The 21,249-nt window shown below is 40.8% G+C and overlaps 2 protein-coding genes across 2 annotated transcripts; one reads left to right on the top strand and one right to left on the bottom strand.

Annotated features, from left to right (window-relative positions):
- Positions 1 to 1,825: 1,825 nt before the first annotated feature.
- Positions 1,826 to 4,740, top strand: LOC130139754 (pumilio homolog 11-like). Its single transcript, XM_056317416.1, has 3 exons — positions 1,826 to 3,036; positions 3,124 to 3,280; positions 4,117 to 4,740. The coding sequence occupies exons 1-3, from the start codon at positions 2,162 to 2,164 to the stop codon at positions 4,693 to 4,695; spliced, it is 1,611 nt and encodes a 536-aa protein (XP_056173391.1). The 5' UTR covers positions 1,826 to 2,161; the 3' UTR covers positions 4,696 to 4,740.
- A 10,779-nt stretch (positions 4,741 to 15,519) lies between these two features.
- On the bottom strand, positions 15,520 to 16,562 carry LOC115675884 (peamaclein-like). The gene is made up of 2 exons (XM_030598672.2): positions 15,993 to 16,562; positions 15,520 to 15,875 (listed from the first exon to the last, which is right to left on the bottom strand). Exons 1-2 carry the CDS (start codon positions 16,075 to 16,077, stop codon positions 15,691 to 15,693), a joined length of 270 nt encoding a protein of 89 aa, XP_030454532.1. The 5' UTR covers positions 16,078 to 16,562; the 3' UTR covers positions 15,520 to 15,690.
- Positions 16,563 to 21,249: the final 4,687 nt, after the last annotated feature.

Here is a 21,249-nt window from a genome sequence, read left to right as displayed (position 1 = left end):
CTATTATACGAATGTCAATTCAGTCCTAAATTTTTTCAATTTTGCTAATCTAGTCCTATAATTTTGCGTGAAATTCCAATATAGCCCTCCAGGTCAATTTTTGCCAAAAATCTCTAACATGGCGATTCAATCATTGCCAGCCGTTCTACATGGCACATCGCCGTATCAGTAATTTCTGGAGAAAAAAAAAACTTCATTAGAATTTTTTGCAAATGTTTATAACTAAATTAGTAAAATTAAAAAAAAATTAGGATCGAATTAGCAGGCCAATAGTTTGGAACTGATTGGACAATTTCCCCGTCGAGTAGTTGTCTACATGTTTACAAAGAGAATTGTGCTTCATGGAATGACCTTCACTTTTGCGCGTAGTCATCGCAATATGGCCCACTAATTCATAAACATTATCAAGTTTCTTTATGCCGATGACATATGCTCTAATTTCCCTTTTTAAATTAGCTTGCAATCATGTATAATTTTCCGACTATAAAATTTCTAAGTAAATTAACCTCTCAGTCGTTTTATATATACTTTGTGACAAGATTCACTTAAACCTTATCTTAAAATTTATTCATGCGGAATAAGTTTATCTTTCTCCTCAAAAGTTTACAATTTCATATTTAGCTTCGAGTTTTCTTTAGTAGTATATATTTACGTAAAATAGTTTTGGCATGAGTATGAATAAGATGTTTCATTATCTTTAAACAACAATACCATAATGTCTACACTATATAAAAAAAGAAAAAGAAAACTTTCCACAACGCAATCGTCACGACATTGACAAATCCCGTCCACCATCACAATTTATAAAATAACGCAAATTTATAAGTTAGTCTAATCTTTAAATCGGTTTGTTTCTATGGTTAATCCAATTAAATTAAAATTAAAAAGGATATTTTTCCAAACCCACCAAACTATTTGATAATATTGTCCTTCAATGAGAGCAATCTTTTCTTTTCTGTTTTGAACCAATTCGATACTTGACCTATTAAACTTTTTCCTTTTACATATATAATTTGGCTTATATGTCTTATCATTTGCACAGTATCTAGTAACTAGGGGTACTGGTCAACAAGTCAGTTAATAGATACTGTGCAACGCACAGGCTGACCAGTAAGAAACCGGAGCTTCCCCTTCTATCACCCCAGGCGCAGGATGCTATTATAACTGTCTACCTTATTAGTCGCAACTGATGTGGTGTTTACCTTCACCACTCAAAAGGCAGGAGATTTCCTGCACCATACCGAGGAGTCGTTTTTCCTATTTCTTTGTGAACCTTTTAAGATTCTGCTCAGGACCAATGCTTCAATTTATATGACGAGTCATAATATTGATAGTCAACAACCCTTAATTTGGAGAGGTAGGTCGGATATTGACCGAGTCTATACAAACCAATATAATCACTAATTACGAGGATTTCACTATAGAACTTACTTTATCGTAGGTCAAAACTGTATAAAATTTCTCCATTCATTCCAAAAGATTCTACGTAAACCGAACTGGCATCATCATAAACGTTAATCACATGAGTCCTCGTGCGAGAGGCTTACGAAATCAAGAAATCATGATCACAGCGGTGTGTGCAACCGAATCTCGGCGAGATATTTCCATCGTCCTTTCAAAAAAAAAAAATCCTGTTATCCTTTGGTACGGAATTCGGAAAAAAGAAAAAAGAAGGGGAAAAAAAGAAATTCTATTGGTCAACCAAGTGGGGGTCCCCCCTCTCCCTGCCTCTCTCTCTCTCTCTCTCCTAGCTTCTTCCGCGAAACCTATAAAACCCTCGTTTCAAAAGGCAGAACCAAACACAGCACGAGCAGAGAGAGAAAAACCCTTTCGTCAAACCCTATCTATCTCCAAGACTCAAAACCTCCCAGTTTTCCCAGGGTCAATCTTTGGAGGAAGGAAGGAAAGAAGGAAGGAAGGGACTCTCTCTTTTCTTCGGAGTCGTCAAGCTCTTTCCTATTCGATCTCGGCTTTCCTGATATGTCCCCCTTCAAAGAAGATTCATCCCCAAGTCTCACCTGATCTCCCTATATAAATCCCCCTCACACCCCCACCAAAACACCTCCCCGTGAGTTTCACCCCCCAGAAACCCCAATCTTTCCGTCTACGTGACCGCCGTGATCTGCCTTACACCTCCCCCCTGTCCCTCTTCTCGACAGCTATGGAACACGCCACCGACGATCGGTCTTTTGGGGCCACCGCGTTCGCTGCTCCGGCGCGCTCCGTCTTCGCGGGCCTCGGCTTCCCAGATCCTGGCACTTCGTCGCGAAACCCTCCTCCTCTCGGAAGCCACTGTGATGCTCAGTCGCTCGAGGATGGCTTTCGTAGCCTCCGTCTCTCGCCCCCGAATCGGCAATCTCCGCATTCGGGATTCGCTGGTGATGTTCTTGGTGCGTACCCACGTGCGTCCCCTACTGATGTTTCCGGCGTCGGTGTTTCTAGGACTGATGGTTATGATGTGAGTCGTCAGAGCGCAGATTCGATTGGCTCTGGCCAGAATATTTTTAGGTTCAACTATGGTCCTTCTGTAAACGTTAAGTCTTTGAGCAATCACTCTCCTGCGTTGCTCGGTAATGGCTGGATTCAGACCGATCCCAATGTGTTTGCCATGGCTGGTTCCAGGGAGAGACTGTCTGTCGAGAATCTCCCATTTCTGCCTGCCTTGGGTGGAGCCGGTTCTTGTAATTATAACTCGAGATTCTCGAGGCCGAATGTGAGTAATAGCCGGCTTTTCGAGGCACACAGGACCCCGGTTTCCTCAGCAGCGATGCACAACTTGCGCCGAAACGTACTGTTGTCCACTAGGAATGGTTCTCGTTCGTTGCTGAGGACTAGGGAACCTCTCGACAAGGAGAAAGTAGCTAGGATTTTCGATCAGGTAATCGACCGTGTAGGTGACTTTATGATTCATCAGACTTGGAACCATGTGATACAGAATCTTGTGGAGGTCTGCAACGAAGAGCAGAGGACTCGGATCCTGGAGAAGGTGACCCTTCAGGAACCCCTACTAGTCAGGATTTGTCTGGACTCGTATGGGTGGGTTAATGCTTTCCTACTCCTCTTTTTTCCAATGAGATTGTTGTATTAGTTGCTGATCATTATGTAAGCATTGCCCTTTCGCAGAATCCACGCGGTGAAGAAACTACTGGACCATGTTACAACGCCATATCAGATGGCCCTGGTCGTATCGGCTTTGTTGCCCGGCGTGGTCTCGCTGGCTCTGGAGAGGAATGGTGTGATTGAGCATTGCTTGCAGAACTTCCCTCATGAATATACAGAGGTAATGTGTGCAAGTAATCTTGCTTAAGCTTGCAGCATTGCCTAGTGAATTTGTTAGTGTCTTCTGCAACTTTCTGAGATGCCTTGAATTCTTAGTTGAGTGTTTGAAAATTCTTATATTGTGTTGTTCCTACAGCCTAGGGCACAACGTTTTGCCATTAAGAATTAGAAACTGTACAAGTAATGTAATATAATTCGTAGCATATCATGTATTCGCGTACTTTCTAATAGAAAGTTTTGCAATCCTAGCTAAAGCATGTATTTAGGTATGAAAAAACAATTTTAATATATTAAAATTTTTTAAATTTTTTTTAAAAAAGATAAGGGAGGGTCCAAACCCCATGTGTGTTCTTTCTTATGTAAATTAACATTCGCGCAGAAAAGAAATATGCTCTGTAAATTAATTTAGTACTTATCCTACCCAAAAATTAGTTAATATTAAATCTATTAATTTTATTAAATTTATACCATAATTAAACTGTACAAATCAATTTGCTTGCTCGACAAACTTTCATTTTTTCCCTAGTATCTAATTGTATATTAGACGAATTCAAATCTGATTTGTTCCATCCAACAAAAATTTAAATGGTATGGGGCATATCTAGGCATGGCGACATATACTGGCGATCTTCCCATCTTTTCTTCCATTTGTTAGAATTGTATTTTTAATTGAGCTTAAGAACAAAGCACCATATATAACTGATGAAGATCAAATAAGCGACTCTAGAGTACATGAACATCACAACATTCTGAGCTTGGTCTTGCCATTTTCTTGTGCCACAAGTGATGAAATGTTAATTGTTTAGTTTGTGCACTCGCTCCAAATCTTATTTGCAGCCCCTTTTGGTGGTGATGGCGAATAATTGCTACGACATTGCAACCAATCAAAACGGGTGTTGCACACTGCAAGCTTGCATCAACTATTCCGACGGAGCGAGCCGAGAGCACCTCTTGGCCGAGCTAACATCATATTCCCTGCAATTAGCTCAAGACGAATACGGGTTCGTTTCCGCTTTAGTTGTCTTCGGTCTTTCATTTCATGAATGTGAAGGTTCTTCAAACATTTGTTTTTTTCTTTGCTTCAGCAACTATGTGGTGCAGAGTTTACTGAGTTTGATGATGCCGGGCGTTACGAACAAGGTTCTAGAAGTGCTTCGAGGTAGTTTTCTCCCTTTGTCGACTAACAAGTATGCTTCTCATGTGGTCGAGAAATGCTTCAATACCCTCGAGGAAGCGCAGTCCAGACATATTGCGTTGGAGTTGACGACGAGCTCGAGTTGCCCAAAACTTTTCACCAATAAATTCGGAAACTATGTCGCCCAAAAGTTGCTGGAAGTAGCGCACCAGGTTAGATCCGGTGCACAATTTTACTCTTCAAACCTTCTTTCTTTTCTCATTATGCATGCTAATGCTTGAAGCTCGTCGTGCTTATTATTCCATGCTTAGTTTTGGGGGCTGATTTTCAACTATCTGGAGGTGCTGATTGGAGAGCGCGAGTCACAGCTCGCAAACAATCCTTACGGTAAAAACGTATTGGCCAAGCTTAGGGAGTTGCAGAGGCGCAGACGCGGCGTATGACTATGTGCAGTAGTGTTGTGATTCGAATCAACCCAAGTGTTTGTCTCTCTCTAGTTTGATTGCACTGGGTGATATACCAAACAATCCTAGGCTAACATCAATATACTATGTGCGAGTGCAATATTGTAGGGTGTAGAGCTTGTTCCCATTAGTAAAGAAGGTCTTTTGTTGTTTTGGATGGTAAGGGCATGTTTTGTGGGGTTTTTACTAGTTTTTGCGGTGATTGAAGGTGTGTTTTGTGTTTATCGACACTGCGATTTCACATCGCTTTCTGTTTTATATATCGAGGAGGTTTTCTTTTGAGTTATGCTCATTTTAATTCATGCAATACAAGTTTGAGCATTGTCTTATTTGTCTTTTGGTTCATAGTCGCAAAAAAATCACTACTAGACGAGTTTGATGGATGGAGGAGGACACACTTAATACTCGAGCATGTTCTCAATTTCCTTTGAACTTGTGTTCAAGATTTTGTTCAGATCATAGGATTAATATCCCGCGAATTGGTACGCTATCGATAAAATTTTCTAACCTAATGATAATTGGCTGGCCGCTTCCTAACGGCTAGCTTTTTTAATTCTTTTTCTAATTATACATGACGATTTGTATTACACCTATATACAGTTCAATCTGAGAATTAAACTCTTTCTTCGAAGTGTTGATTGACTTGATTCTGTTAAAATAGAGTCTTAGTGCACTTGCTATTGCATGACCAAAGTGAAACCATACATAATACACCGTCCAGCTTTTCAAAAGGGGCAAGTACTTGTATATGCAGCTAGCTAAGCTAATTTCCAGCTATTTCAATTCACTCTTTAGTTTCGACCAAAAGAAAAATCACTCTTTAGTCCCGCAAGACACCAGCAGAGTAACCTTGTCATTTCAAGTCTTTGTATACAGAAGTTTTCAAGACGTACGATTACCCTTATGAATTAGCAAATTTCACCATCCATAGTATTGTATTTATGCCGCACATAGTTTTTTTTTTGTACAGTGTAAACATATAAAACCGCAATATTCAAAGTTGTTGACAGCTAAATTTTCACTAATTATTTAGTAATTCATTGCATAGAAAATTAGGACTCGATCCGGACCTTTGGTGAGGGCCGTCGAGGGGCGGCCTCACCTAGCCCTTGTCGGCCCTTGCCAAAGGCTGGTGAGGGTGTCCCGGCCCTCTCCCTCATCAGCAGTCAGCAACCTCCGTCGGCTGGTGACTGGCGGAGGGTAATAAGGAAAAAAGAAAAAGAGAAAGGAAGGAAAAAAAGAAAAGAATGAAAAGAGAAGAAAAAAAGTAAAGGAAAAGGAGAAGAAAAAATTAATAAAAGATTCAAAAAATTATTTTAAAATGTCCACGTCAGTGTTGGCTATGCCACGTAGGAAACAATGAGTATCCACGTCAGCAATTTCCGGCCTAAATTGGCCAGATGGATTGAATTGGTACTAATGTGAAAATTTTTAAGACTAAATTGGTCCAATTGAAATATTGATGACTAAATTGGTACCAATGAAATAGGTTAATGACTTTTTTGGTACTTTTCCCCATTTAAAGAATGAACTCTATTAGATTGGTCCATATATAAGTAAACCTCACACTATTTAAATATTTCTTGTTTAACCAACTCTTTTGCTCTCCTATAATGGATACTTTTGCTTCATAGGACATTAGCTTTGAAGTTTGGTCTCAAATAACAATAGCTACCAGATGCCAGCATATATCTTCAAAAGATTTATACTTAGGAACCTAAATCTATGCCCGGCACCCGGGTTGAGACCTTTGTTTGACGAATGGAGGACTGACTTTGAACCATCATCGACCAAGTAGAGAAAAAACAATGTCTCTAACGACAGGAGGATGCGAGGGAATATGATTGCACAAGAAAGAGACTGCGAAGAACGAAGTAGTTCTTTCAAACTTCTTCGTGAATGACAATTTGTTCAAAGATGATTTGCTCTTGCAAGCAACCATGTGTAAACGCCAATTAAAAAGAAGAAAAAAAAAATCACTAAAAGAGTCACGTATCTCTAAATGCAAGGGAAAGGGAAAATTACCAAAAAAGTCCTAAACCTTTTGCAATTGTGCCAATTCAGTCCTAAACCTTTTTTTTTTGCCATTTCAGTCCTAAACCTTTTACAATTGTGCCAATTCAATCCATCCGGCCACTTTTGGCCAGCCGGCGCTAATGTGGACGCCGGGCGGCTAACGTGGCATTATTTTAATATTTTTTTCCTTTTTTTTTTTCCCCTTCTTCCCCCTGGTCGGACCGGCCAAGGGGAGGCTCGCCGGCGAGGTGACCTCGCCGGCCATGGCGAGGCCGACCTCGCTGGCCATGGGCGAGGCCGACCTCGCTGGCCATGGGCGAGGTCGAGCTCGCCGGCCATGGGCGACGGCGAGGCCTCGCCCAGATCTGGCGAGACCTCGCCGTCGCTGGGCGAGCTCGACCTCGTCCGACCATGGCGAGGTCGAGCTCACCGGCCATGGGCAAGGCCGAGCTCGCCCGACAACGGCGAGGCCTTGCCCAGATCTGGCGAGACCTCGCCGTCGCCGGGCGAGCTCGACCTCGCCCAGCGACGGCAAGGTCTCGCCAGATCCGGGCGAGGCCTCGCCGTCGCCCATGGCCGGCAAGCTCGACCTCGCCATGGCCGGCAAGGTCACCTCGCGGGCGAGCCTCCCCCTGGCCGGACCGGCCAGGGGGAAGAAGGAAAAAAAAATATTAAAATAATGCCACGTTAAAATAATGCCACGTCAGCCGGCCGGCCAAAAGTGGCCGGATGGACTGAATTGGCACAATTGTAAAAGGTTTAGGACTGAAATGGCAAAAAAAAATGGTTTAGGACTGAATTGACATAATTTCAAAAGGTTTAGGACTTTTTTGGTAATTTTCCCCAAGGGAAATGATAACCAGGTTGGTGCTGATTTGATATTTACTGAATATTGGCCCAAGAAATGTTTCTCTCAGTCATGACAATATGTTTAATCATTGACATGGTAGATTATTGCGTTTAATCATTGACATGGTAGATTATTGCGTCACACCGACCAAAACATGTGTGCCGGGCATGCAGTCTTGGGCTTCTCTCACCCAAAAATCTAGCTCAAAAGTTAAGGCTTTTTCTCACATTTATAAACTGACCTCCAGCCCCTTTCACAATCGATGTGGGACAACCCCAACATAATATTCTACCATATAGACCGCACTAATTAACGCACTTGGACTATCCCTTGGAGTTCTTCATGTCTCGGTGGGCACTCGTCCTTGTAGCCGTACGTCCCGGACAAGACGCACTGACATTTTTCGCAGCAAATCCCACAGCACTCCGAGCACCGGTCCATCCTTCCCGCCTTCGAGCACCTGGCCGTGCTCTTGGAGTCGCAAAAGCCTTCAAAACACACGAAACTAACACAAAGTGTACGTGCAACGTATCAGAACATCAACAAGACCATCTTAAAGAGAATACCGAAACGCCCAAGGTGGATTGAGTTAAAAGAGAGCTTTACTTGAACCAGCCATGGTGGCGTCGAAGAAGGAGGAGCTGAGGAGAAGAGCCACCAGAAGAAAAAGTTGCGAAAGCAAGGTTCTTCATCTTCCCAAATGTAATGCTATTATAAGAATGGCGTGCATATACGTATGTGTAAGATCAGAGAGCCAAACAGAGAGAAATTAGCAAAAGAGGAGATAGAAAGAGTCTTGTGGTTGATGTGTGCAAGGCGGTAATGGAATGGGCGAGTGGGAGGGTGTTTATATAGGTAGAGATTGGCGTGTATATACGTATGTGTAATGAACTTCATCAGTAAGGAAAATGATTTCCTAACAAAAATGTTTTTCCCTTTTCAGTTTAGGGAATTCATTTTCAAACAAACCAAATGTGTGAAAGTCTAAAAAACTAGTTCGTGGAGAGTTCTTTCACTCAGACAAATTAACTCTTATTTGAAATTGAATGGGTTTTTTTGGTTCCTCTATTGATGTCTTATCTTGCTATCGGCCCTATATTTTGCATAACTTCTTGGCCGATGAGGCCATAGCATACAAGCTGGTAACAGTAACACTAGCACCACATCGGCAGTGGCACCTAATCCCGGCTTGCATTTAAGCTTCTTCGGAATTGTTGAATCGAACGACGACGGTGCTTACGAGTTGGGGTTGGATTCGAGACTTATAACTATAAATTACCTGAATCTTTTTTTTTCTCCCCTTTGCTTCCATGAGAGCTTGATTCTTACTGAGTGTGCACAAAATATCATACCTCTAACATAGGGTTGTTTGGAAGGCGTTGGATCGGGTCTGATTTATATAATTCGTTAGATGAGGTGAGAATCACGTGATATGTGAATTGCAATGAATGCAGGCAATACCTACTCGGGTTTAGGATGTGATTGAAGAGAGCACCGTAAGCACAATTTCAAGAGTCACCTTTTAACATTTAGGTTCCGTTTGTTTCTAATTTAATCTAACAATTAAGTAAATGCAATGGAAAATATTACTAGGTTGGTGTGGATTTGTTATTTACTGATTATTGGCCCGAGAAAAGTCACTCTCAATCGATGACGATATGTTTTATCCTTGAAATGATAGATTATCGTGGCGTGTTGATTTTTAATTGTGTCATTTTTCCATTTCAAGTACCGCGTGTAGAAGCTTTTGAGACAGACGATTACCACTCTTGAGTACAAATCGCACTATATTATCTATCCATTGGATCGCATCACATGTCATGTGTCGCTTTTTATATACTCTGCACATTTGTCCATGATTTTCCCCGAAATATTTACTAATATACCCAATGCTTCCTTTCCTAAGGATTAGAGCGCAATAATTTGAGGAAGTTAAGTAAACGATTTATTCTTCATTCGTTCTACAATAAACACACTAACAGTGACAATATCAACAGAATCATCACCAAGAACTCGGACAAAGTGTCCATGAGCATAGTTATAGATGCATCAAAATACCATATAGGCCATCAAAGAACGTGACTTTATAGAACATGAACATTAAAACAGTAGTTATTCTGAGCTTGATCTTGCCTGTTTCTTGTGCCACAAGCTGACGGGGAATTGCTTGAAATAGAGTGAGCATCATGTAGGAGCCACTGTAAAAATGTTAATTGGTTAGTTTGCACATTCATCGATGTTGTCGCTCCGGATCTTATTTCAGGGTGCTGGTGAACAATTGCTACGACATTGCAACCAATCAAAACGGTATTGCACGTTGCAAGCTTGCATCAACCATTTTGACGAGCGAGCTCTTGGCTCAGCTAACATCCTAGTAGCTCAATACGAATACGGGTTTGCTTCCGTTTTATTCGTTCTCCGGCTTTCATTTCATTTCATGAATGTACAGGTTTTTTAAACATTTGTTTTTTCTTTCCTCCAGCAACTACGTAGTGCAGATTTTATGCCGGAGTTACAAACAATGTTTTAGAGGTGCTTCGAGCGAGTTTTCTCCCTTTGTCGACTAACAAGTATGCTTGTCATGTGCTCGAGAAATGCTTCAATCTGGAGTTGACGATGATCCTGAGTTGCCCAAAACTTTTCACCGATAAATTCAGAAACTATGTCGCCCAAAAGTTGTTGGAAGCAATCCGGTGCATATAATTTTACTCTACAAACCGCTCGTCATTCTTCTTATTCATGCTTAGTTTTGGGGGCGGATCTTCAACTAGCTGGGGAAGTTTGAGTCGAAGCTCACAAACAATCTTTATAGTAAATATGTATTGGCCAAGCTTAGGGAGTTGCAGAGGAGTAGACGCAACGTATGACTGTGTGCACTAAAATCACCCAAGTGTTGTCACTCTCTAGTTTGGTCTCACTGGAGGATTGCACTGGGGTGATATACCAAACAATCCTAGGCTACTATCAGTATAGTATGTGCAAGTGCAATATTGTAGGGTGTAGAGCTTGTTTCCATCAGAAAAGATCTTTTGTTGTCTTGTCACGGTGGAATACTGAGGCATGTTTTGTGGGTTTTTTACTAGTTTTTGCAGGGATTGAAGGTGTGTTTTGTGTTTATCGACAGTGCAGTTTTACATAGCATTTTGTTTTATATATCGAGGTTCTCTTTCGAATTATGCTCATTTTAATTCACGCGATACGAGTTTGATCATTGTCTTATACCTTCAATTAGTGCTAGATTAGAGCATGTTCTCAATTTCGTTTTGGCTAGTGCCACTTCTTTGTAATTCGATATGGAGATTTATAATACCCTATATACTTGTGTCATGTCTCGAGGGATCGATCCAAGATTGTAGAGAGAAATTCTAGAGAGAGAAGGCTCTTAGAGAGAATGGATTTGTATTACTTTCAATTGTTGGATGATTACAAATGAGGGAAAGAGCACCCCTTCTTATACCAGAGGCCCTCTGATTATATCCGTTGATGTTCTTTCGATCTAGCGGAGGAGATCGCATCTCTCCATCCACCAGGCACTAAATGTAGGAAAACTCTAGAACACAGTACATTTACCATATCGTCCATCCCTGGGAATATTCTGGAAGCTCTTGAACATTTTGGACGAGTCTTTGTCGATCGTACATGGTCCTTGGTGCATGAAAATCTCAGAACTGTGACACTTACTCTGCTAAAATAAAGTCTTAATGCACTCGCTATTGCAGAAACAATACATGATACACCATCCATTGGTTGATTCTAAGCTAAGCTAAGCTAATTTCCAACTATTTCAATTCACTCTTTAGTACCGCACGACGCTAGCAGAGTAACATTGTCCGTTTTGAAAGAAACTACTGCGCCTATTCATCTTGGTAATTATTGATTTTCAGTTCAACTTTTGTATACGGAATTTTTCAAGACGTGCGATTACCCTTATGAAGTAGCAAATTTCATCATCCATAGTACTGTATTTATGCCGCACAAAGTTTCTTCTCTTTCATCTCTTTCATCTCTCCCTACTTCACTCTCCCTCACCCACACAAACTATTCTTTTAACCACCTCGATAAACTCTTATGGTACTTGGATTGATACATAGAGAGAGAGAGAGCGCGCAATTAGAGGGAAATCAATCAATGGTGTCGTCCGACCACATGACAAGTGTTCACCCATGGATCTTTTATTGTCCGAGCTTCATCCACCCCTAGTTCATCGAGGCCTACTCTTGGGATACCGAGACCGACACCAAAGTCCGCCACCACTATCACCACCTCCTCCAATAACTCCGACACCCTCATCGCTAATGTCGTCTCCCCCTTCCTCAAACACCACTCCGAGCCCGCGCCTTCTACTCCTACCGCCGCTCCCTTGGGGTTCGACCAGGAGGCCATAACGTCAAAGCTTAACGAGTCTCCATTGTAACCATCAACATGACCACCAATCTCGTATGTTAAGAGAGATAAGATGGAAGGTGAGACCCACAACAAAAGAAAAATAAAGAAATCAATGGGACATCACATTTGAGAGAAAAAAGAAAAAGGAACACTTTTGATAGAATAATATCAGAGGATACTGAAAAAGCGGGACCCAGGGAGGATAATATTGTCAAAACACTAAAATATGGAGTGTATTAGCTATGGAAGGAGTGGAAAAAGCATAGCCCTAAAAATATCGATAAAAAGATTACCGATCACCTGATCTTTCAGTAATTTGTTAATAACTTACCGATCAACTTTGTCACAATTTCCAAATAACCAACCAACCTCTTTTTATCTTTTACCAACTTTTATTCGTCTTTTGGACCAACGCCTTGAATTTACCAACTCATCCATGGATTAACCAATCGTTATTTGAGTGACTTATCAATATTTTTGCCGATTAAATTGCCAACTAATTTTGGGTTACCAATTCTCATTCAAGTTACTTACCCAAGTTAATTTGTTCTTTAATTTATCAACTTTTGCTGTCATTACTAACATTACTTGTCATTCTTACAAATGCTTTAAATTTATCAACTCTTATATAAATTTACCAATCCTTTATTTATGTAAGTTACCAGCTTTTCTTCCCTTAAATGACCGATTATTCTGGTTTACCAAAGATCTCATTCAAATGGCTCAACAAAATCTAAAAAAAATCCAACATTTATATATCTATATATATTGTTTGAGTTAGCTATTTTTCTATTAAGTTATCAACTTTTATTTAACTTGCTTACCAACCAATAAATTTACCAAGTTTTCTATTGGAATACCACTTTTATTTGTTTTTCTTACCAGCTTTTCATATTTACAACTCTTTTTAGAATTTACAAACCTCAAGATTACCAACTTTTCTCAACTTTTTTTTGAGTTAGTTACCAACGATTATTTGAATTTTTTTACAATTCTCTAATCTATGACAAAATAAATCCTCTTATCTTAACCAATTTTTATTTACATTTCTTATCAATGTCACCAGTTTACCAACCATCATAGGAAAAAACAAATTTTTATGGTGTAACTGACCAACTTTTCTGCAATTGAGTTACCAATTAGTTTTGGATTCTAACTTAAAGTTAATAATAAGAGATGGTAAATGTAAGATGCGGTTAACAAATATAAATAAAAATCAGCAAATGATAAGAAATTGTGGTAATTAAAAGAAAAAAAAATTGTTAAGTAACTCAAATGGGAGTTGGTAATCCAAAACTAATTTGTAACTTTTGAACAAAAGTCGATAAGTCACTCTAATTAAGGTTTGTAATTAAAAAAAAGAGTTGGTAAATATAAGGCAAAAAATGCAACAAAAAATTTGTCAACAATAAGAGTAGTCGGCAAATTAATGAAAAGAACATATAAATGTTAGTAAGTAACTCAAACAAAAGTTGATAACAAACAATAAATTAAAATTTAATGCGAAAAAGGTCTCAAGTCACCCTGATGTATTTTGGTAATCTCTCCAAAAAATGAATAAATTTAAGAGGTTGCTATCAAAGGCAAATAAAATTATGTTAACTCAATAGATAAGTTGGTAAATTGAAAAAAAGATAACTAGACATTGATAAGTAAATCAAATGAGAGTTGGTAGAAACCAGTTGAAAATTTAATCTAACAAAAGTTGGTAAGCCATGTAACTTAGGTTGGTCATTGCATATAAGCGTTAGTTTAGTCGATATGGTTAGTATGTTATGCAAATAAATTTTTTTAAGTACGTGTAAAAATCGGTACTGAAATTTACCGGGGAGGAGCAAAATCTGTATTTTTTTTTGTATGAAACAATAAAATTCTGCCAAGGAAACGATAGATCAGGTTGTGACATTTACCCACAAAAAGTAGCTAGCGATGGCCCAACAATAAGCGGAGGTCTGGCCAATTTCGAAGGACAAACTATTCTATATACACGAAACTAAACTAAACATAATAAAGACTACTATCGCATGCATAAACAAAACTGTATAAATACACCAAAAATAATATAGAGTCACCTACTGGACAATGGACAATGGCTACATAATTCTGTGGATGCACATTGTATAGGAAAAGTACCAGAAAAGTCCTAAGCCTGTTGCATTGATACTAATTTAGTCTTAAACCTTTCAATTGGATCAATTTAGTCATAAAACTTTTCATATTGGTACTAATTATGTCTATCCGGTCAATTTAGGCTGAAAATTGTTGACATTGACGTCGGCCGTCCTACGTAGTACGACCAGCGCTGACCTGAACATTTTTTTTTTCATTTTTAAACACTTTTTTCGAATTTTTTATTAATTTTTTCTTTTCTTTTTTTCTTTCCTTTCTTTTTTTTCTTTTTTCCTTATTACCCTCTGCCAGTCACCGGCCCCTGGTGAAGGCAAGGGCCGGGACGCCCTTGCTAACCTTTGGTGAGGGGCGGCCTTGCTTAACCCTCGCCAGAGGCCGACGAGGCCCCTTGCCAGATTCTACAAGGGCATCCCGACCCTCACCCTCACAAGTAGTCGGTGACCTCTGCCTGTTGCCAACTAGTGGAGGGTAATAAGGAAAAAAGAAAAAAAGAGAAAGGAAAGAAAGAAAAAAAGAGAAAAAGGAAAAGAGAAGAAAAAGAAAATAATAAAAATTCGAAAAATATTTAAAAGCTAAAAAAAAAAATGTTCACGTCAGCATCAGTTGTGCCAAGTTAGATTGCCAATGTCCACGTCAGCAATTTTCGGCTTGAATTAATCAGATGGACTGAATTGGTACTAATGTGACAAGACTTATGACTAAATTGGTCCAATTCAAAGGTTTAAAACTAAATTGGAACAAATACAATAGGTCTCGGACTTTTTCGGTACTTTTTCCCATTTAAAAATGAACTCTATTTGATCGGTCAATAAATACGTATACCTATCACTATTTGAATATTTCTTATTTAACCAACTCCTTTGCTCTTATTTAATGGATAGTTTTGCTTGAAAGGACATTAGGCAAATGCAATGGAAAATATTACTAGGTTGGTGTGGATTTGTTATTTACTGATTATTGGCCCAAGAAAGTTCACTCTCAATCGATGACGATATGTTTTATCCTTGACATGATAGATTATCGTGGCGCGTTTATTTGTAATTGGGTCATTTTTCCATTTCGAGTAGCATGCGTAGAAGCTTTTGAGACGGACGATTACCACTCTTGAGTACAAATCACACTATATTATCTATCCATTGGATCGCATCACATGTCATGTGTCGCTTTTTATGTACTCTGCACATTTGTCCATGATTTTCGCCGAAATATTTACTAATATACCCAATGCTTCCTTCCCTAAGGATTAAAGCGCACTAATCTGAGGAAGGTAAGTAACGATTTATTCTTCATTCGTTCTACAATAAACACAATAACAGTGACAGTATTAACAGAATCATCACCAACAACTCGGACAAAGTACCCATGACTGCATAGTTTAGACGCATCAAAGTACCATATAGGGCACGCTAGTTAACGAGAAAAGGAGCACATTAAGGGCACTTGGGCTGTCCCTTGGAGTTCTTCATGTCTCGGTAACACGGGCACTCGTCCTTGTGGCCGTATGTCCCCGACGGGACGCACTGACATTTCTCGCAGCAAATCCCGCAGTACTCCAAGCACCGGTCCATCCTTCCTGCCTTCGAGCACCTCCCCGCGCACTTGGAGTCGCAAAAGCCTTTGAAACACACAAGACCAACACAAAGCGTACTTGCAACGTATCAGAATATCAACTAGACCATCTTAAAGAGACTAATGAAACGCCCACGAGGGATTGAGTCAAAGAGAGCTTTACTTGAACCGGCCATGGTGCCGTCGAAGAAGGAGGAGCTGAGGAGAAGAGCCACCAGAAGAAAAGTTGCGAAAGCAACGTTCTTCATCTTCCCAAATGTATTGCTATTAGAAGAATGGCGTGTATATACGTATCTGTAAGATCAGAGAGCCAAACAGAGGGCAATTGGCAAAAGAGGAGATAGAAGAGTCTTGTGGTTGATGTGTTGCGAGGTGGTAATGCAATGGGCGAGAGGGGGGTATATATACAAGGAGAGATTCGGCGTGTAGGGGGAATAATGCCTGCAAAGCATCGAAAACGATGTGTTCCACGTCAGAATCATCGTTACGAGACACTCAGGTAGAAACAATACTCAATAGACAAGCGGTGGATCCTAGATAAGGTTAATCCTCGTGTGGGTATTATGCCAGAGCTCTGGCTTTGTTTAATGATCTTATCATATGGAATAGACGAAGCCTACATGATAATCTCGCGAGAGGTGTGTACTAGGTTGTTTTTGGCGAAGGTGAAAGGTGACAGAAAGCCTGCGCTCTCGGCGTTGGAATCGCTCGTTTGCTGTTAAGGTGGTAAAAAGGAATAAAGAAAGGAAGAAAGAAAGAAAGCCAGAGAATCGTGAACGACCTACCTAACTTGTTACTGAGTGCACTTGCCATCTCGAGAGAATTCTTAAAGGAATGTTTTGACTTTCCGAACACGTGGAGCCTGGCGATTCGTCCATCTCGGGGAGTTCTCGTCTGTCGAAAAGCACCGATTCTTCCGAGCGTCGATTCCCGAAGCCATTTCTTGAAAGCTAACAAGTTACAAGTTGGTCATCATCGTCATCATGCAGCGAACGATTTGAAGGTTACGGGAAGCTTCTTGACCGTCGTTTACGTAGCTTCTTGCTTTAGTTTATTGTTGCTTTTACCCTAATAATGTAACCCTTCTCTTCTGCTCTTCTTTTTCCTTTTATCATGGATTTAGAAAAGCTGGTAATGTGAGGAAAAAGAAAATTAGGGAAGCGTCACCAGCTCCCGAGTCCTATCTGGTTTTGCTTTGATTTGTCTTATGAATGATCATGAAAGTGAGTTTGACTTGTACCAAACCCTAAATAAAATGACTTTAGTTTCCTAATGCGTACTTACAAGGTAGCATTGGTTGATAAAATAATCATCGAAAAGATTACTATAAAAAAAAATGGGGGTTCCTTAATGTGACATATTGTATTGCTTGGCTTGCATAGAAGACGTACGTACATACTCACCTTCTTCCCTATTGAGGCTCGCATTTCTTGGCTTAAAAGCATATCCCACCAGAATAACACCCATGGAGACAAGAAAAATTGCCGGCCGCTTTCAAAGTCGCCCACCGTGTTAAAAGGGAGATCTTCTGTGAGCCCCTAGGAATAAAATCGCAAAACCAGTAGTCCAGCTGGAGGAACCACTATTTGCTAGATGGGCTTGACACCAATTATGGAAATAATGCTATTACTATCATCAAATTAGGAAGACTATCCATCCCCAGGAGGATGGGGGGGTCTGTACTGCCCTACAAATTGACTGGCTATACGCCAGCCAAGCACTCGTTGTCTTTCGGCTGCATAGTCGATGTGTTGGGAACGTCGAGATGGCCTTGAAGTTTGGCAGGTTGAGAGGAAATGGAACGCTACTTTAATTTAACTTTTTGCGTGGGGTTATGAGAATATGTGCGTGAGAATGGTCGGCCCCGTCACTTGCCGATTCTGACTATGGCAATGTCATTCGACTTTAGTGGACGATTCTGCCACTTTGAAGAGGAAACGGGTCGAATCACCTACAGCTGTTGTGAACGTTTCCTTGGAAAGGAAGCTCTCAGCTATGATAATGGGTCTTTTGATCTGGTTCTTACCTCCAATTGCATGGTCTCTCTCTCTCTTCATGATGGCCACTAGGTAAGAACTGCAACTTTCTTGGGTGCATTATTCTCTTGGCATCTTTCGTGGGGCAATTTAGAGTTTAGATAGGTTTTATTTCGGCTACCCCAAGTTATAAAGAACAGTACCTACAACATGTGATCTGTCAGAGAGAAAAATACTTGAACCAAGAAAACCATCTTTTAAATCAAAATTTTCGGAGTCCTTGTTTCTATACTCATTTCTGTGCTTGCCCGTGAACTTGTTTTGATTTCACGTCCTGAAATCTTCTTTCCCTCGGGAGGATGGGTTAGGCCAAGCCCATAATTGGCAGCCCAATCTAATTCCAAAAGCACAATATGTCCTACTCGTTTACGATGGGCTTGACACAACATCCCCCTTCGTATTTCCCACATAGGTCTAGCAAAAGTACTCTGCAATCAAGAATCACAACTATCATCATCCTCTAGGAAACATGGGTTTTACTCCGGGTATGTATGCGAGAGAGATACTGACTCGAGGAAGAAGATGGGCGAGGGAAGGGGGCAATGGCCAGTAGGTGAAGAAGGGAAGCTTATGCTCTCGAATAGTTTTTTCTTTGTCCCTAAGTATCATGAATCCATGATAGACAAATCTTGACCCGGCCAATACGAGGATGGTCATCACGTTCTTTCTTCGTCAGCTAAGACCTCATGTAGAGTTTCAATCAATGCAAGTCCTGTTGCCTGTGCTCCAACATGGGGTGGACCCTCAACTGCACCCTACCCTTCTCTTCATCTGTTGGGGGCATCAAATTCAACCAAAGTAGACCACGATTAACACGCGTGGAAGCGTTAAATTTGCCCTTTTTGCACCCCGTCGAGGTACTTCTTGGCGATGGATGATGGTGGAAAACATGGGTCTTTTAACCCTTCTCAGACCTTCCTGCCTTAGGATTTGATGAGATCGTCTGCCCGTGGATGAATAAACTGCACTGGTTCTCTTGGTGGCTTTCATTATCGTGAATGTCGATGACGTGACGGGGTGTCCACAGTCCATCTCTCGACCTTGCCGCTTTGATAGGATTTTGACCATTTAGGGATTGTTTAAAAGACGTTGGATCGGGTTTGGTTTATATAATTCGTTAGATAAAGTGAGACTTATGTGATATGTGAATTACATGTTAGATAAGGTGAGACTCACGTGATATGTGAATTACAGTGAATTTAGGTAATACATGCTCGGGTTCAAGATGCGATTGAGGAGAGCACCTCAAGCATAATTCCGAGAGTTGCCTTTTAACATTTAGGCTCTGTTTCTTGACATTTCTAGAAAATATTATCTAGAAAGTCATTTTTCAGGAAAATGATAATATTTTTTTGTATTTGGCTGAAATCTAAAAATGAACTAGAAAATATTTTTCGCTATTTGATATGAAAAATATGATTTGACTTTCCTATGGAAAATTACCAAAAAGTTATATTTTTTTAATTATTTATTTTCTTATTTCCTCTCCTTCTTTTTCCTTTTTTTTTCTTTTCCTTTTTTGTCCTCTTTCTTCCTTAGCCGGTGTCCAACCACAGGCTAGGGATGGCCTCACCTAAGGCTCACGCTCGCCGGATTTTCAGCAAGCCTTGCCTCGCCAAATCTGGCGAGGTCGAGCTCGACCGAGGCCAACTAGCTTCGAGCTTTGCCAGAGTTTGGCTAGGTCAAGCTCGCCACAACTTGCTAGCCGAACCTCGATGGAATTAGGCTCGGGTGCTAGGGCATCGGGCACGAGCATCATGGCTTCGGGCCTAGCATCGATGGACCCGGGCGTGGGCGCCAGGGCAGCGGCCTGAGCACCAGGGTCCCAAGCTTGGCCTCATGGAAACCTAGTCCTAAATGCTAGGGACTCGAGAACCTGCGCATAGGCTTCTATTCGAGTTCAAGCGCTGATATCTAGTAATATTTTGAAAAATGTTTTTCGATTTTTCAAAGAGAAAATCATTTTCCTAAATTTAAGCATACATTTTCTGTTGAGGTATATCATTTGGCCCTTTTTTTCCTTTCTCTTCCTTTACGAAACAGTTATTGGTTGATTTTTTTTTTTCATTTTATTTGGTTGCGAAGTAACATTATTTACCATGAAATTTCTTCTCCATCGAATGGTCTCCAACGCTGCCGCACGATGTTATTAAAGCCCATATCTTAGGCTATGTCGACAGCGATGGTACGAGTGCAGGCGCAGACAAATCGCTTTCGCCCTAACTGGCGCAAGACATGCTTTCATCTGAATGCACGACGACATTAACACTACCACGTCTTTTAACTTGAAAAAACACCGGAATTTCCAATGGATTTCCACGAGCATTGCCGATGTTTCAAGGCTTGAACACTTTTGCGTAAAGCCTAGATCAGAGCAGGTTTCCGAATTTCGCGTTCTCCAATGGCTCGTACTCGGATTCTTTCCCTCACCACCACCTATAAAAGCTGCCCAAACTTGGGAACTGCGCAACAAGTAGCCATCACTTCCATTTTCAATCGGGAGATTTTCAGCCAACCACGTCGCGTCGGGGACGCATCTTTTTACCAATGGGAATGCCCCTTTTCCAAAGCAACTTGTTTTTTATCTTTCCGAAAGTGAATGGGGGGTAAATCCCGTGCACGATTCCACTTCACGTTACGCGTCGAATTGATCGATCGCGCATCGATTCAGATTAGTGCGTCGAAAGCGTCAATATTTTCATTACAGAGCGTCGTCATCATCATCAGATGCCGTTGTTTATTCTCCCATTAATAGCAATGAATGCCAACTCCAACAACAATCAATGACAATCCCATTTTGCCTCCCCTTCCCTTCATCCACCCCCACCACTTTCCTCTGCCGCGTGCTTGCTCGCCCCTCGTTCGCATGCTGATCCTTTAGCCACGATCCCATTATTCCACCTCCCCTTCCAGCATGGAGCCTATCTTACAATGATTATCACCTAAATCAAAATACTATTAGTTCAAACTTTTAACATACCGACTTCTTTCGTGATGATATATTTGAGATTGCTCCAAACGTACGTTGAGGTTGTCCTGCATCAGTTGTGAAAGAGATTGGTAGTCGGTTTATAAGTGTGAGGGAAAACTTTACCCTTTGAATTAACTTTTGAAATGAGAGAAGCTCAAAACCGTCCAACACTGGTATTAGAATCTAAGCCCAGCCCCCGATGTGTGAGGAGGAGATTGTTGAGGTTGTGGCCCAGGACCGTCCAACCAAATAGTTCAAATGTGGAGTTATTAAAAAATCAACTATGTGAGCAACATATGAATTGCATTCGGGGCATATAGGCTAGGCGCATTCGATCCCATCGAATCACGTCAGTCGATCATGTGGACTCCGCACGAGATTCACGTAATTTGACGGATCACACGCGTTGAAAT

Source organism: Syzygium oleosum, unplaced genomic scaffold (genome assembly GCF_021117445.2).
Source record: "Syzygium oleosum isolate NSW1041296 unplaced genomic scaffold, Sole_v2.1 Sole_v2.13, whole genome shotgun sequence".
Classification (NCBI taxonomy): domain Eukaryota; kingdom Viridiplantae; phylum Streptophyta; class Magnoliopsida; order Myrtales; family Myrtaceae; genus Syzygium; species Syzygium oleosum.
Note: the sequence above shows the minus strand (reverse complement) of the source record. Positions and strands in the feature narration are given on the sequence as shown.

Bases quoted from the DNA above. Each gene is read 5' to 3' on its own strand.
- LOC130139754 (XM_056317416.1), top strand. From the start codon at position 2,162: ATGGAACACGCCACCGACGATCGGTCTTTTGGGGCCACCGCGTTCGCT. The intron at 3,037-3,123 runs GTGGGTTAATGC...GCCCTTTCGCAG, and splicing joins ATTTGTCTGGACTCGTATGG to AATCCACGCGGTGAAGAAAC. The intron at 3,281-4,116 runs GTAATGTGTGCA...TCTTATTTGCAG, and splicing joins TCCCTCATGAATATACAGAG to CCCCTTTTGGTGGTGATGGC.
- LOC115675884 (XM_030598672.2), bottom strand. From the start codon at position 16,077: ATGAAGAACGTTGCTTTCGCAACTTTTCTTCTGGTGGCTCTTCTCCTC. The intron at 15,876-15,992 runs GTAAAGCTCTCT...TGTGTTTCAAAG, and splicing joins CGGCACCATGGCCGGTTCAA to GCTTTTGCGACTCCAAGTGC.